This window comes from Telopea speciosissima, chromosome 7 (assembly GCF_018873765.1).
Source record: "Telopea speciosissima isolate NSW1024214 ecotype Mountain lineage chromosome 7, Tspe_v1, whole genome shotgun sequence".
Taxonomy (NCBI): Eukaryota; Viridiplantae; Streptophyta; class Magnoliopsida; order Proteales; family Proteaceae; genus Telopea; species Telopea speciosissima.
The window spans coordinates 7,397,561-7,412,006 of NC_057922.1; the positions used below are offsets into that span (position 1 = coordinate 7,397,561).

General features: G+C 41.0%; 2 protein-coding genes across 5 annotated transcripts; both read left to right on the forward strand.

The window, feature by feature from the left end:
- Positions 1–379: 379 nt before the first annotated feature.
- Positions 380–14,324, forward strand: LOC122667484 (UDP-glycosyltransferase 91C1-like). Its single transcript, XM_043863759.1, has 2 exons — positions 380–383; positions 12,870–14,324. The coding sequence occupies exon 2, from the start codon at positions 12,885–12,887 to the stop codon at positions 14,322–14,324; it is 1,440 nt and encodes a 479-aa protein (XP_043719694.1). The 5' UTR covers positions 380–383; positions 12,870–12,884.
- On the forward strand, positions 451–10,796 carry LOC122668092 (protein FAR1-RELATED SEQUENCE 11-like). 4 transcript variants are annotated; one of them, XM_043864650.1, is made up of 6 exons: positions 451–571; positions 667–707; positions 1,064–1,124; positions 6,485–7,502; positions 8,348–8,791; positions 9,899–10,796. In XM_043864650.1, the coding sequence occupies exons 3-6, from the start codon at positions 1,102–1,104 to the stop codon at positions 10,511–10,513; spliced, it is 2,100 nt and encodes a 699-aa protein (XP_043720585.1). In that variant the 5' UTR covers positions 451–571; positions 667–707; positions 1,064–1,101; the 3' UTR covers positions 10,514–10,796. The 4 variants fall into 4 exon arrangements, with proteins under 4 accessions (XP_043720585.1, XP_043720586.1, XP_043720587.1 ...); XM_043864651.1 differs by lacking the exon at positions 1,064–1,124 and having other exon boundaries at positions 452–571; XM_043864652.1 differs by lacking the exons at positions 451–571; positions 667–707 and having other exon boundaries at positions 1,064–1,176.
- Positions 14,325–14,446: the final 122 nt, after the last annotated feature.

The following is a 14,446-nucleotide window of genomic DNA, read 5'->3' on the forward strand; positions in this document are numbered from 1 at the left end:
TCACAGTCCGTCCCCAAAAAAACATTCTTGACGCTTCCTTCCTTATATTCGGAGTTTGGTAACTTATCAAGCGGTGACGTGTGTACGTAACCAGACATGTTTTTTCAGTTGTGTCCAACTTTTAATCTGTGTTTTTTTGTAAGCAACTTTGACCAGTTTTGACCATTCCCGGTTGAGCGAGTGCGAGGGGATTGGACTATGGACCAAACTTATACCGGTTATCGAACCCCGGTGGGGTCCTGGACTCCTGGTTTTAAAACTACGGTTTGGTGCGTAGGACAGCGGACAGCGGACAGCGGACATCCTAACATATACGCACTAATTAAGGACTTAATTACTAAGATACCCTTTTATTTTCGATTGTCAAGTATTGGTAAACAAAGGTGATTCAAGTCTTTTACATATAATAACGTTATGAAACCGAAAGTCAAGGCGCCCGATAAGAAGGCGTGCATGAAATAAAAGGCCCTCATCGCATCCCTGCGCAAGTTAGGGTTCTTCAGCCGAATAGTCATTAGCTTGCGCTGTTCACCTCTTTTCTGCTTCTTCCGCCATTAATATATCTTCAAAGGTAATCTCTCTCTCACACCTTCCCTCCACTTCATTTTCTACTGCTTATTTGTAATTCGAATTTATCATTTGATTTATAATTTTACATTGTTACAGACTACACAAATGCGAATAATGGGTTGGTTTGTGTGATTCTGGTAAGTGGTTTTCGACCATTTACAGAACCATTTGGATTTTTGCAAACGTTTCTAATGGAAATTTAAGTTTTTCTTTTGAATGATTTGGGGAATATGGTCTTGTAAAGTGAGTCGTTTTTCTCTCTTCAAATGTTAAACATAACCATTAATTTTGCTGGGCATCACTGTAAGCCTTAATGCAAGACATGTGCAGTGGAAAGAAAATTTTAATTTGGGTTCTGGGTTTTTCTGAAATAGATGTTCTGTATTTGAGATTGTTGAGATTCTGTACACCTTGAGCTTTTGGGTTCAATCCCAATTATTTACAACACACATATTCGACTATGGATTTCTTATTTAGCTATCGGTTATTGCAGATTTTTATACAGCAGATATTTTCTGAGCGAGAGAAAGTATGGAGTTTATTGAAAACGAAAGGTTGTAATGTTGACAGAAGGAAAAGGAATAGTCACATTGCTGCATTCACATTGTGTGTCTTTAAGTTTTCAAAACCATGCTACCTTGCAATTCATGTTTAGATGTTTATGGTAAAGCCCATTAATATCCAGTAGGACCTGAAGGGTCCAAATTGGCTGCCCTATTTGCTTGTGCAGTGATAGTATGGTTATTGGAATTAAATATCCGATTATGCAAGTAATTTTGTTACTTATTCTTTTGAACTCTGAAGAGACTGTAGATGAACTTTAGCTTTCTTTTACCCCTAGATGCTATATGAAACTTGCATGCTTTCTTATAGTTGATGCAATATGCTAGAAAACTGGAGAATGCTCACTAAAGTGAAAGTTGTTGAAGAATTAAACCAATTAAAAAAAGAAAAGAAAAGAAAAGAAAATATACTAAGTATGATATGCCCAATGCTAGTGATGCAGCACATGGATGCTCGTCTCCTACCTTTTCCATGACAAAGACATATTTGATATGTTATCTACTTTCTCAAGATGTTTCATGGTTGGAAGTTCATTCCTCCTTGCCCGCTGTTAACGGTAGCTCATGTCAGCAGAAAATGTTTTTGATGAGCTAGCTAAAGATCAAGTGGGGTCTGTTAGGAACTGTTACCTTGTGTAGTATAAAAAATACGAGAATCAGAATTATTGAGGTGAACTGTTAACTTTGCCATTCTGTTGTGAGATCGTGTACCTGTGCTGTACTTGTTGGTAATAATGATTTTGGGTAGAAATGATACAAGGAACAGGTGGTTGGGGTGTGTGTGGGGGGGGAGGGGGTGGACTCTGTTATAGACCCAAAGCTAGCATACAAGCTGTCTAACAAAAGGGCTAAAACAAATCCTTGGCCTCATAATGCCTTTCTTAGATACATATTTGCCACCTCATTAGTGCATATTGGATTCCATGGAATGAGCAATTCAAATGGAAAGTCAGATTTCAGATGCTTGTAATTAAATGGGGGAATCACCGTGGTCCTATTGAGACATCTTTGATCCATTTAGTTGCACTAGTGATATCCCTTTTGTTTTACCACATATCCAATCATCTTCAACGAGAAACACCACGCTCTAATAGAATTTCCATCCCCCAGTTGGACCTGGATATGCATCCGCATGGATCACAAATCTATTTAGTTGCTCCCGCTGTCACGGAGGAGCCCGGTTCCCTAGTGGACACCCATCAAACTTCAGCTTAACTTAGCCCCCCATGGGAGGCATCCACAGTGGTATCAACCTATCCTCCCAACTCCTGAGAATGTTGAAGGTCTCCACTCCAAGAAAGAAATTGATTCACAGGGAAATCTCTAAAAAGGACTCCTGCCACCAGCCTATTAGGAACCTTGATCTTGATCTTATCAATTACTAACTGAAACAGCTTGACATTGCAGTCCCCCCAAAAACATTACAATGATGATGATGTTATGAAAGCTTTCTTCTACTTCCAAAACCAAGAAAACTGCAGGACTTTTTGGGCTTCCTGAGAAAAATTTTTTTGTAATGATTTCTGAGTGAGAATTTGCTGCATATTCTTAATAACAATAAGAAATAAGGTGACGTTTCCTGAGAAGGAAAAAGAAGAGTGAAATCGAGGGGGAATTTGTTTCATATTCTTAAGAAGAATCAGAAACAAGGTGAGGTTTCCTGAGAAGGAAAAAGAAGAGTGAAATCGAGAGGGGGGGGGGGGGGGAGGGGGGACTGCAAAGGCAGTTAGTCTATGAACTCTTTACTCTCTTTCTCTCTGCAAAGTCTTCTTCAGTTTCTTCTTCTCCTTCTTCTCTGAAAGCCAGCCTCTATTAGGTTACTAGTAGAACCATTCAAAAATGGTTCCATGTCTGAAACCGCATAGAGTGAGAATAGTGGGGAGAGGAGAGTTGTAGAGAAAGGGGAGTGAGAAATTGTAGAATGAGAATGGGGCGGAAGAATGAGAGAGCGATTCACAAAGAGGGGAAGAGAAAGAGAAGCGGAGTTGCAAAGAAAGATGCTATTGGGAGTACTAATTTGTTTGTTGAGTGTGAACTTAAAAACATTCCCATAGCTCAAGTGTGGACTTTGTCAAGCATAAAACAAGGTTGAAAGGTCAAACTCAAGCATAACAAGTCAAAATGCAAATTGGAGCTTGGAGCAACAACAAGGAGATTCATCAAGTCATGATCGTACAAAGGGTTGAAGAATTCAAGACTTGGAAGCATATGATCAAACTTAGCTTTACCAGACATATGATAGATTGTTACTTGTATATTCAATGTAGAATCCTATCTAATTGTTTCCAGCCTTTAAGTACTCATTGATTTTATAAAATGAGTCATCCATACGTTCATGGAGGTCAAAGAACCCAATGGGGAATTGTCCAAATCAAATGAGTGACTTATAATCTAGAGTGGACACTCGTCCAGGCTGAAACCGTAATCTGCAAAATTGCAGGCTGAATGTTTGGTTGGTTCAAGGGATGCCCTAATGGCCCAAGGGATGTCCGTCTCAGAAGCATGTCATTTTGACATGTCTTCAAAGACTTGGAAGAGGGACGTCTGGATATGGAAAGGGATGTCTGTCCCAAAAGCATATCTTTTTGACATGTCTTCAGTCCCAAGCTAAGGGATGTCCAGATGATAGAACCGGACGTCTGAATGACCCTTCCCCGATGGTAGCCTAACGGCTAGTTTGGACTGAAAGGACGTCCAGACTTTGGAACTGGACTTTTGGTTAGGCCTGTCGTTGCCCTCAGCTTCCCGTACTGGGTAGTTCTTGAAAGAGGGGTGCATTGCCTATAAATAAGGGGCTTTTGAACAATTCAACCCATCCACTTTTACATTAATTGGATCATTTGGGCTTCAAGGGTTGAGAGAGAGAGAACATTGTACTTCATTTGTATATCTAGTCTTCAAGAAGCTTTCATTTGAAGTGTATTTGCTTGTGGGGAAGTGTGTTCTCCACAAGTGTGAAGTTATTGTAAGATGGCTTGATTGGCACTGGGAAGCCAATTGTGTTGGTGGAAATCCCGGGACGGGAGGGTCTTTGGTAGTGGACGTGGGTACGGTTGTGGCCGAACCACTCTAATATCTTTTGTCTTTTTGTTTTTGTTCAATCACTTAGTTGTTAATCTGAACTTAGAGCGAAAGAGAGAGAGAGGCTTGTCTGTTGGGCAAGGCAGAGAGACAAGAAGCTTTCGTTTTGAAAAGAGACTGATGATTTTACTATTTTAGCCTTAGTCATGGACCATTCATCCTATCGCTCATTAAGCATATAGCGCAATATCTGAGAAACCGTTTCTTAGAAATTTGAGAACAGGCTGAAAGCACAGTCCTTGAATCCATTCTTGGAAAGAAATAGGGAGCTGGAGCTTGGAATTGATAACAAACAAATGGTTTTTGGGCTCAGAACAGTTTTTGTGCCAGAAATTGTTTCTTAGAAACCTAGTGTTAGCAAATTCCTTTTACTTAAGGGTGTTAATGTGTACAGCATACCGATACCGATACTGTACCGGTTTATCTGTACTGAACCGTATCGAATAAATTCGATATGGTATCTGTATGAGATACCTGTACCAAGTCGGTATTCGGTATGGTATCAGTATGGACAAAACAGTGATAATGCACCATACCATACCGGATACCTGTACTGAACAATACCGAATGGATTCGGTACGGTATCCGTATGAGATACTTGTACCGATTGGTATTTGGTACGGTATCGGTAGGAGGTATATATATATGCAGTGTACTGTACCGAATACCAGATACCGGATACCGGATACCGTACCGATTGACACCGTTACTTTTACTTCATTCAAAAAAGAAAAGGGTTTGTCAAAACCATGATATTGACAGATACTTAACCTCTCTCTCTCTCTCTCACACACACACACTTTCTCTCTCTCAAAACCTTCCAGGCTTAGCTCCCACGCCGGTAATTTGTCCATTTTGTTGGCAGCACGAGTCCTCAATGCTTGCACTGTTGTCCACCATGGACTTGAGCACCATAAACACAGTTTTGTGGCTGTAAACAGATCATGGACTCCATACACAAGCACAAAATCCTTGTTGCCTCTCCAGACATTAGGCATTGCTTGTATCGAGATGTATAAGATGCATAAGATGCATCTATGTGAATTAGTATGATATGAGTGGACAGGCTAGATACATGCCAATACATGATAATTATGCTTGCTACATATTTATCCTGTCTCCAGTTCCTGAAGAAAAACGATATAACATGGGATGGGCAAGGCAAGTGCTTGAAAATGATTGAATATCTCAATCCCACTCTGTAAATTATAATAATCCTTGTAGGCTGAGAAAAATGAAAATGATTGAATATTTCAATCCCACTCTGTAAATTGCATAGTTGTCAAGAAGCTTGGGGATGGGCAAGGCAATTGGTTACAATAGTTGTTCAAGGTGCTAGACATGAAAGAAGAGGAGGAGGTTGCAGCAGCAGCAGCTGCCTTCATCCTGCAGGGAAGAGAAAGGAGATCGTTGGAGCAGCCACTGGCACAACCAGCGGCACAAAAGAAGAAGAAAAACATCACTGTAGCTGTGTAGCAGCAGTAGCCATAAGGCTGCTGAAATTCACTGTAATACTGTATTTCATTGTATCCTTGTTGGCACTTTTGTTTTATTTATTTTCTCGTGCACTTCACTGTTTTTCTTCAAAGAAAGCTACACTGCTTATATATTGTTGAATGCCAGTGAATTTGGCATTTTAGTGCCTGAAGGAATTAAAACCCATGTAAGATAAAAACCTTAAAATACTGAAATAAATTAACATGTCAAAATAACTATATGTGTGAAATCATGAAGCAACTCCTATAGTTTATTACCCATGCTTGTAATCCAACATGTACTTGGTGGTTGAATAACTAAAATTTTTTCATTGTACATGTAATGTGGTCATGGTGTTCAAACATGCTTCTTTGTGCACCATTATGTTTCTCATTCAGTGAATAATGATTTTGTTACAAGATATTTATGCTCCTAGGTTTGACCTTATTTGTTTAAAGGGTTGAACCCTTACCCCCATTTCTAATCAGGTCCACAAAAGTGTGAGACAGTTTTTCAAGTTGTGTTTATTGAAGTTGTCATCATAGCAATTTAGATTTTAAGTGCATGTCAATTTCCATAAAAAATGTTAATTAAAACTTAACCGTGACTCAATGCTTTCTTTCCTAGCTCTGCTGGCGTCTGGATTCATGGCTTGCCAACAAGGCCCTTATGCCTTATCCATTAATTGGAAGGCAAATGACTTCTGTTTCTATTGATCATTTGATTTTTTTCTGTTTCCTTTTATGCGGAACTGACTTTTGTAGTTGATTGAATTATTGAAATGTTGGACACAGGGTCTTATATTTGACCCCGAGTTTGATACGGGGAAAAGAAGCAATGTCTGAGGAGGCTAGTCAGCTGATAGTCGCTTATGATGATCCTTCAGAGCAGAGATCCTTGTCATTGGATGATACAAGCAGCACTGAGGAATCACCGGGAGAAACCAAGTTACCAGAATATCCCAATGATGCAATCCCCTACATTGGCCAAAGATTTGTAACCCATGATGCTGCATATAAGTTCTACAGTGAGTTTGCAAAGCATTGTGGTTTCTCGATCCGGCGCCATCGGACGGAAGGAAAAGATGGTGTTGGTAAGGGACTCACAAGACGGTACTTTGTCTGCCACCGTGCTGGCAACACCCCCGTGAAGGCTTCAAATGAGAGTAAACCTCAAAGAAACCGTAAATCATCAAGATGTGGGTGCCAAGCATACTTGCGGATCAGCAAGACCATGGACTTGGGGGCCCCTGAATGGCGTGTCACGGGCTTTGCAAATCACCACAATCATGAGCTCTTGGAGCCAAACCAAGTCCGTTTCTTGCCTGCATACCGTACTATATCAGACGATGACAAGAACCGCTTATATATGTTTGCTCAAACTGGCATCTCTGTGCAGCAAATGATGAGGCTTATGGAGCTTGAGAAGTGTGTGGAGCCTGGATACTTGCCCTTCACTGAGAAGGATGTGAGGAACCTACTTCAGTCATTTAGAAAGGTGGATCAGGAAGATGAAAGCATTGACCTTTTAAGAATGTGCAAAAACATCAAAGACAAGGACCCCAACTTCAGATATGAATATACCATTGATGCAAACAACAGGTTAGAGAACATTGCTTGGTCCTATGCTTCTTCAATCCAGTCATATGATATCTTTGGTGATGCCGTGGTGTTCGATACAACGCATCGCTTGACTGCCTTTGATATGCCGCTTGGGATCTGGGTTGGCATGAATAATTACGGCATGCCTTGCTTCTTCGGCTGCGTGCTCTTGCGAGAGGAAAACATGCGGTCCTTCTCATGGGCATTGAAGGTAAAGGAATCAAGAACGTATACCCTGGGCTGATGTTCATCATCCTCAATGGAACCAAACAAGCCATATTGATGGTGAACCACACTAACTCAATGATCTAATCTGTTCCATCGGTTGGTCTCCCTTGATATGGGGCTTGGCTTAATCTAGAATTAGAACTTGTAGAGGATTTTACAATTTCATTGGTGCCTTTGGTTTAGTAACTTCTTGATCTGGACCATTCAATTGGTTGGCTGCCTATTATTGGGGCTTTGCCAAATCACCAGAATCAGAACAGTTTTGTGGTTAAACCTCAACTAGAGGGCTGGGGAGAATAATGCCAGCAATGTGTGGGATGTTAAGTTGTAGGCTTGTAGCCAATCTAATTTTAGGCCATGCACCTACTAAGGAAGGGCCAACTGATTGGGATGGTTCATGGATGTGGTTTGGTGAAATTTTCCATCTATTAGATATTTATAAAAAGGTGCATCCTGTTGCAACCAAAGTGGTTAACTGAGAAGCTGTAATCTTCATTGATTATCCCTTGTCTTATTCCCAAAAGTTCTTTAAGTTAGGGGTAAAAAAGAATTTTCAAAATAAAGTAGCTTACCATTATGTCATTCTCAAGAGTTGTCATTGTTTTACACACTCTTCCAATACACATGTGAAATGACAGGATTTTACTCTCATTGAAAAGTGTGTTATACTAAAAGGGAAAAAAAAAAGGTTACGACTTCTTTTTCATGAACTTTGGTTACAACAAGATTTTTACTTTACAAAAGTTCTCATCTGTTCTCTCTTCCTTCTCCTCTGCTTTTCACTTGACTTAATTAATGGTGTCTTATGTTGTCTTTTTGGAATGGTAGGCATTTTTAGGGTTTATGAATGGGAAGGCTCCACAAACGATCCTGACTGACCAAAACATGTGTCTTAAAGAAGTGATAGCAATTGAAATGCCAAGTACTAAACATGCACTTTGCATTTGGCTTATCATGGCAAAGTTTCCTTCTTGGTTCAATGCTGTTCTTGGAGAAAGATACAATGAGTGGAAGAATGAGTTCTATCAGCTTTACAATATGGAGACAATAGAGGAGTTTGAACTGGGGTGGAGAGACATGGTCAATTCCTTTGGGTTACATACAAACAGGCACATTTCTAGTTTGTTTGCTTTACGGACACTTTGGGCACTACCCTACTTAAGAAACCATTTCTTTGCGGGAATGACTGCATCCAACCAGTCAAAGTCTATCAATGCCTTTATTCAACGATTTTTGAGTGCACAAACTCGGCTGGCACACTTTGTGGAACAAGTATGTAGTTTCCTCTCTCTCTCTCTCTCTCTCTCTCTCTCTCTCTCTATATATATATATATATATATATATATATATATATATATATATATATATATTTGTGTGTCCAACCATCATATCTAGCTACCCCCTCCCCCCCAAGAAAAAGGCACCCCAAACCAAAAAGAAGAAGAGTTGGAATGGGGATTCCTTTGATTTAGTCAGACCAGAGTGACCAGAACTGCTTAAATACTTTGGCATCATTTCAAACAATAATTGTGGTTTGAGGCATGTGTAAATTCTCACCCGAACCCTTCTCCCAAAATAAGAGCTGTGTTCCTAAAATTTTGGTTCATGACTATCAGGTCTAAACTCTAAAGATAACATGAGATCCACCATTGTAACCATATAGACTACACAAGGGGTTGATGTTTTACTCTAAATCTATGTTGGTTGTTCCGACTTCAACATAAAAGTGTATACAAGGAAACAAACATGTAAAGCTGTTTTTCCTGCCCTCTTTAATAGTGCCTACATCCACACCATCTTTAATAGTATGAAATTCCTATTTCTTCCACCCTCTCTCTCTCTCCTCGTACAAGAGATTGAGAGTGGGCCCTCAACAGGGATTTTGTTTTTCTATTATAATCATTTTGAATAGTGAATACTCCCTGCCTAAGGCATTGCTGAAGTAAAAATCAGTATGAGTGGTTGACATTTAAACATTTTATAGATGATGTTTTCTAAAAGCTTTAATACACTATTTGTCTTGGTAAATTAGTGCACTTTTTTAACCATCCAAATATATAAGATAAGCAGTTGTAATATCTGGTCATATTGAATTTTTGGATCCTTTCTGTCTTGCCAGTCCATACTCTAATTTGATGTGTTGAACCACCTTGGATGGAAACATATTCTATAAACAATTCTATCTCATCCATTGTTGAAGCTTGTATCCCCCGCTTGCCCCCTTCCCCCCCCCCCCCAAAAAAAAAAAAAAAAAAAAAAAATACCGCTTCAGAGTAAAACGTAAAAAAAGTCTGGAAACAAAAATCTTCAAACAATGGGGAAACATAAGCTTTGCTTTTTCACTAACTTTTTTCCGTTTCCTTGTTTGGGTTAAAAAAGGTGGCCGTTGCTGTTGACTTCAAAGATCAAGCAGGTGAACAACAAACAATGCAGCAGAATCTTCAGAACATTTGCCTGAAAACAGGAGCACCCATGGAATCACATGCAGCTACTGTACTTACACCATACGCTTTTTGTAAGCTCCAGGAACAACTTGTCTTGGCTGCACACTATGCTTCCTTTCAAATGGATGATGGTTGTTTCCTTGTGAGGCACCACACAAAGTTGGAGGGAGGCCGCAAAGTAATTTGGGTTCCACGAGAAGGCATCATAACATGTAGCTGCCATCAGTTTGAATTCTCGGGGATCCTGTGCCGGCATGCCCTTCGGGTCCTCTCGACAGGGAACTGTTTCCACATCCCTGAGCAGTATTTACCCCTTCGCTGGAGTCGAATCAATACATCACCAACAAAACTCCTCCACAGTACTCCAAATGATCATGCAGAACGCATTCAGGCCTTACAGTCTATGGTATCAACTCTCATCACGGAATCTGCTAAGACAAAGGAACGGTTGGATCTTGCAACTGACCAAGTTTCCATTCTTCTCTCTCGCATAAGGGAGCAGCCAGCTTCGATGCAAGGTACAAGAGATACCATTCACAAAACTCATTAATTCGTTCTTCCGATCATGGAAGACACTGAATTGATGCTTTATACCAGATGAAGAGTATTTTATTCTTTGCAATACCATAGGGAAGCCTGTAAAGAAATGTGTCAACGGTGGTCATCCGTTTGTTTCATTTGAAAGATATAGATGGGATGGAAAGGGAAGTTAAGTTTGATGTGGGTTGTAAATGGTAGTAGTTAGGGAGGGAGCCAGTCATGGATCACCCAGTAATTGTTGGATCACATTTTTGTATCCATTTTACATGCAATCATAGTTCACATTCAACTAACCCATTTGTCTAGCTGTGTGTATGAAACGGTTACATGATAAGAGTAGAGTATCCCCCTTGTGTGGTAGTGCCACAGATCACCATCAAACTGAGGCACTGAGCTATGCATGTTCAAACCCTTGTGAATTTTAGCGAATTTTGAGCTCACAGTGATTTTGAGTTTAATAACCAACCTGCATTAGTTCGAGCTCTGTTCTGCTGAGATTTTGTTTTTGGGTGATGAAGGTATGCTGTATTTGGTTGTCCAGAAAGGTATGGTTTTCTGATGGGAACGAGATTCTGCGTGCTCGTGGGAGACGTTTTGTGTCCCTTTGGTATGGATTAGATATACCCTTTAGTATGGATCCGGCTCCTCTACATGAAACCAACCAAGAAACCGTTTGGTATTGGCTTTATTCTTAATTGTTGTCTCCAGGATCACCCATATAGGGGTAGTGATCCTTGACCTTCAGCTTCTACCAAAAAAAAAAAATCCTTGACCTTCAGCTACTCAACATGAAACCAACCAAGAAACCGTGGATCCCCCAGTCTGGATTCACCCAACTTGTTAGGAGATGTTATGGGTTTAGCAATATTCATACCATAAATAAGAGTATTGCTCATGATGGTGCATTAGGTTCCAATGTGACAACTGACAAATGCTGATAGTATCACATATTGTTGGTCTCCTGATGGATGGGTTAAGTTATTTCTCCACTGTGTAATGGAAATTGTCCTTCAGTGGTAATTATTTCTTCCATGTAGAGGACAACCATTGTATATATAAGGGATCATCTGGATAGGTAACATGTCAAATTTAATGATTGTTTGAGTAATAATGTAATATGGCCACGCATTGGGTTTTCCCTTTTGTGTTTTTAGTGGTCTAATTTTGGCCAAACCATTGTTTTAATAAATGGCACCAGGACCTAGTACATGAGTGTACAACACTATAGGGTAATGTGGACATGTAAGTAACTTGATAAAAAATATAAGTTTTCTTCACCCAAGTCTGAACTACAGAATGACTTGATCGCTTGTAAGGGTACGTAGGCAACTTGATAAAAATATAAGTCTTTTCCACCCAAGTCTGAACTACATAATGACTTGATCACTCGTAAGGGTACGCAAACAACTTAATAAAAATATAAGTTTTTTCCACCCAAGTCTGAACTACGTAATGACTAGATCACTCGTAAAGGTGTGTAGGCAACTTGATGCTGTTATGTATATATATAATTTTCTCTCCCAATTTATACAACTTTTATTCTCCCCCCGCCCCTCTCCAATTTTGTCATAATAAGCATGTGTCATGCCATATGGTTGCATAGGTTATCTTTTTGTAGCTTTATATACATGATGTTTGAACTATGCATGTTAATATACTATAGTCCAAATAGAAAGAGATTGGGCAAAGCTGGATGTGTAAAACCTTCCAGACATGCATACATGTCTACGTTACTCCAACATCTGCTATGCACTCTACCGTAATCCTAGATTATCGTAGCAAATAAATTAAAGAGAAAAGTTCTCTGTGGAGAATGTACCGCCCATGCTCAAATACAAAGGGAGTTGAGGGGGGGGGGGGAAGTGAAATGATTGCCCCGCACCTCATGAAAGGCAGAAATCCCATCCTCATGATGTCAACGCACGTGGTCTCCCCAACAAGTGCACATGGGTCACATCCTCCATAGAGAATGCTGACTCATAAATTTAACATAATATGTGAAGAAAAGACAATAGGGCTTCCTGTGATCTAAGCATTACAATTATTAACATTTCAATATCCATGGTTCTTAATAAAATAATGGAGAAAAGTTTTTTGTGGGGGGAGGGGGGAATGTATTGCCAGGTTCATACAGGAGAGGCAAAATGAACCCCATAAAAAACAGAAATCCCGCCGCCCCCATGATGCGCCAACCCTAAAATAATTTTGCACGGGAGCACGGCTGGAGTAGGAGATATTTGGAAGATGAGCTTTCACGTGATCAAGTAATACTATTAATCTTCGTTCATCAAAGCAAGCGAGCAAGCGAGCTTTACTCTACCGAAAAAAAACAAGAGCAAGCGAGCTTTCATCTTTAGGACACGAAGAGGCAAGGATATCCCATGGCAAAGGAGGAGAATATGCATGTAGTGATGCTTCCATGGTCAGCCTTTGGCCACCTGATCCCCTTCCTCCATCTCTCCATAGCTCTAGCCAAGGCTGGAATCCGCGTCTCCTTTGTCTCCACCCCTTCTAATCTCCGTAGGCTTCCCACTCATCTCATTCCTCCTCACTTGTTGGCTCCGCTCAATCTGGTAGAGCTTCAATTGCCACCCGTTGATGGCCTCCCAACTGGTGGAGAAGCCACCGTCGATATCTCCATGGACCAAATCCAGTACCTCAAGACAGCCTATGATCTCTTGAAACCACAACTCAAGAAATTCATCTCCCAAGATACCCCAGATTGGATCATCCAGGATTTCGTCCCCTGTTGGACGGATGAGATCTCTCGAGAACTCAACCTCAACATCCCTCTCATCTTGTTCTCAGCCTACTCCGCTACCTTGTTTGCCTTCTTGGGTCCACCAGAGTACCTCACCAGTGATGCCAAGACTAAATACTGGCCATCACCTGAAACCCTCACTTCGCCACCGGAATGGGTCACTTTCCCGTCCACGGTTGCTTTCCGCCCGTTTGAGGCAGGTCCTATACATGCCAGCTCCTTTGGTAGGAATGCCTCCGGCGTCACTGACGTTGAGCGATTCATGATCGCGGTGATATCATGCAAGGCGATTGCTATCCGGAGCTGCAAGGAGTACGAAGGTGACTACTTGGATCTACTAGAGAAGGTTTCCCGGAGACCAGTGTTTCCAGTGGGTTTACTTCCGCCAGTGGCGCCAGCACCACCGGAGAAGGAAAGCTTCAAAGGAGGAGGAGAAGAGTGGTTGACCATTTTCAAGTGGTTGGACCAACAACCACCCAAGTCAATTGTGTTTGTTGGGTTTGGCAGCGAGTGTAAGCTGAGTAGAGAACAAGTGTTTGAGATAGCCCATGGTCTTCAGATTTCTGGGCTTTCCTTCTTATGGGCCTTAAGGAAGCCTACGTGGGCCAATGACGACGATGACGCCTTGCCACCAGAATTTAGGGCACGCACTGAGGGTCGAGGTGTGGTGTGTATGGGTTGGGCTCCCCAGACGGAAATACTAGCCCATCCTTCTGTGGGTGGATCACTGTTCCATTCTGGTTGGGGGTCCATAATAGAGACACTCCAGTTTGGTCACACCATAGTGGTGCTGCCAATAGTGGCCGATCAGGGGTTAAATGCTAGGCTTCTGGTTGAGAAAGGTTTGGCCGTCGAAGTAGAGAGGGGCGAAGACGGGTCATTCGATCGGAAAGGCATTGCCGAGGCTTTGAGGAAAGCCATGGTGGATGAAGAAGGCGAGGGATTGAGGTTGCGGGCGAGGGGGATGAGAAACATTTTTGGTGATCACAGGCTACATCAAGCATACATGGATGGCTTCATCCAATACCTCAAGAATGGTCCAAAAGCTTATACTCCTTGAAACTTAAGAGGAGGCTCTATTTTTCGCTTTAAGGGCATTGGATCCTATGTTAAAGTCTTGTATTGAAAGTTGAAAGTAACACTTTAATCAATAATCATATATCATCAGAAGTTTCTTACAAA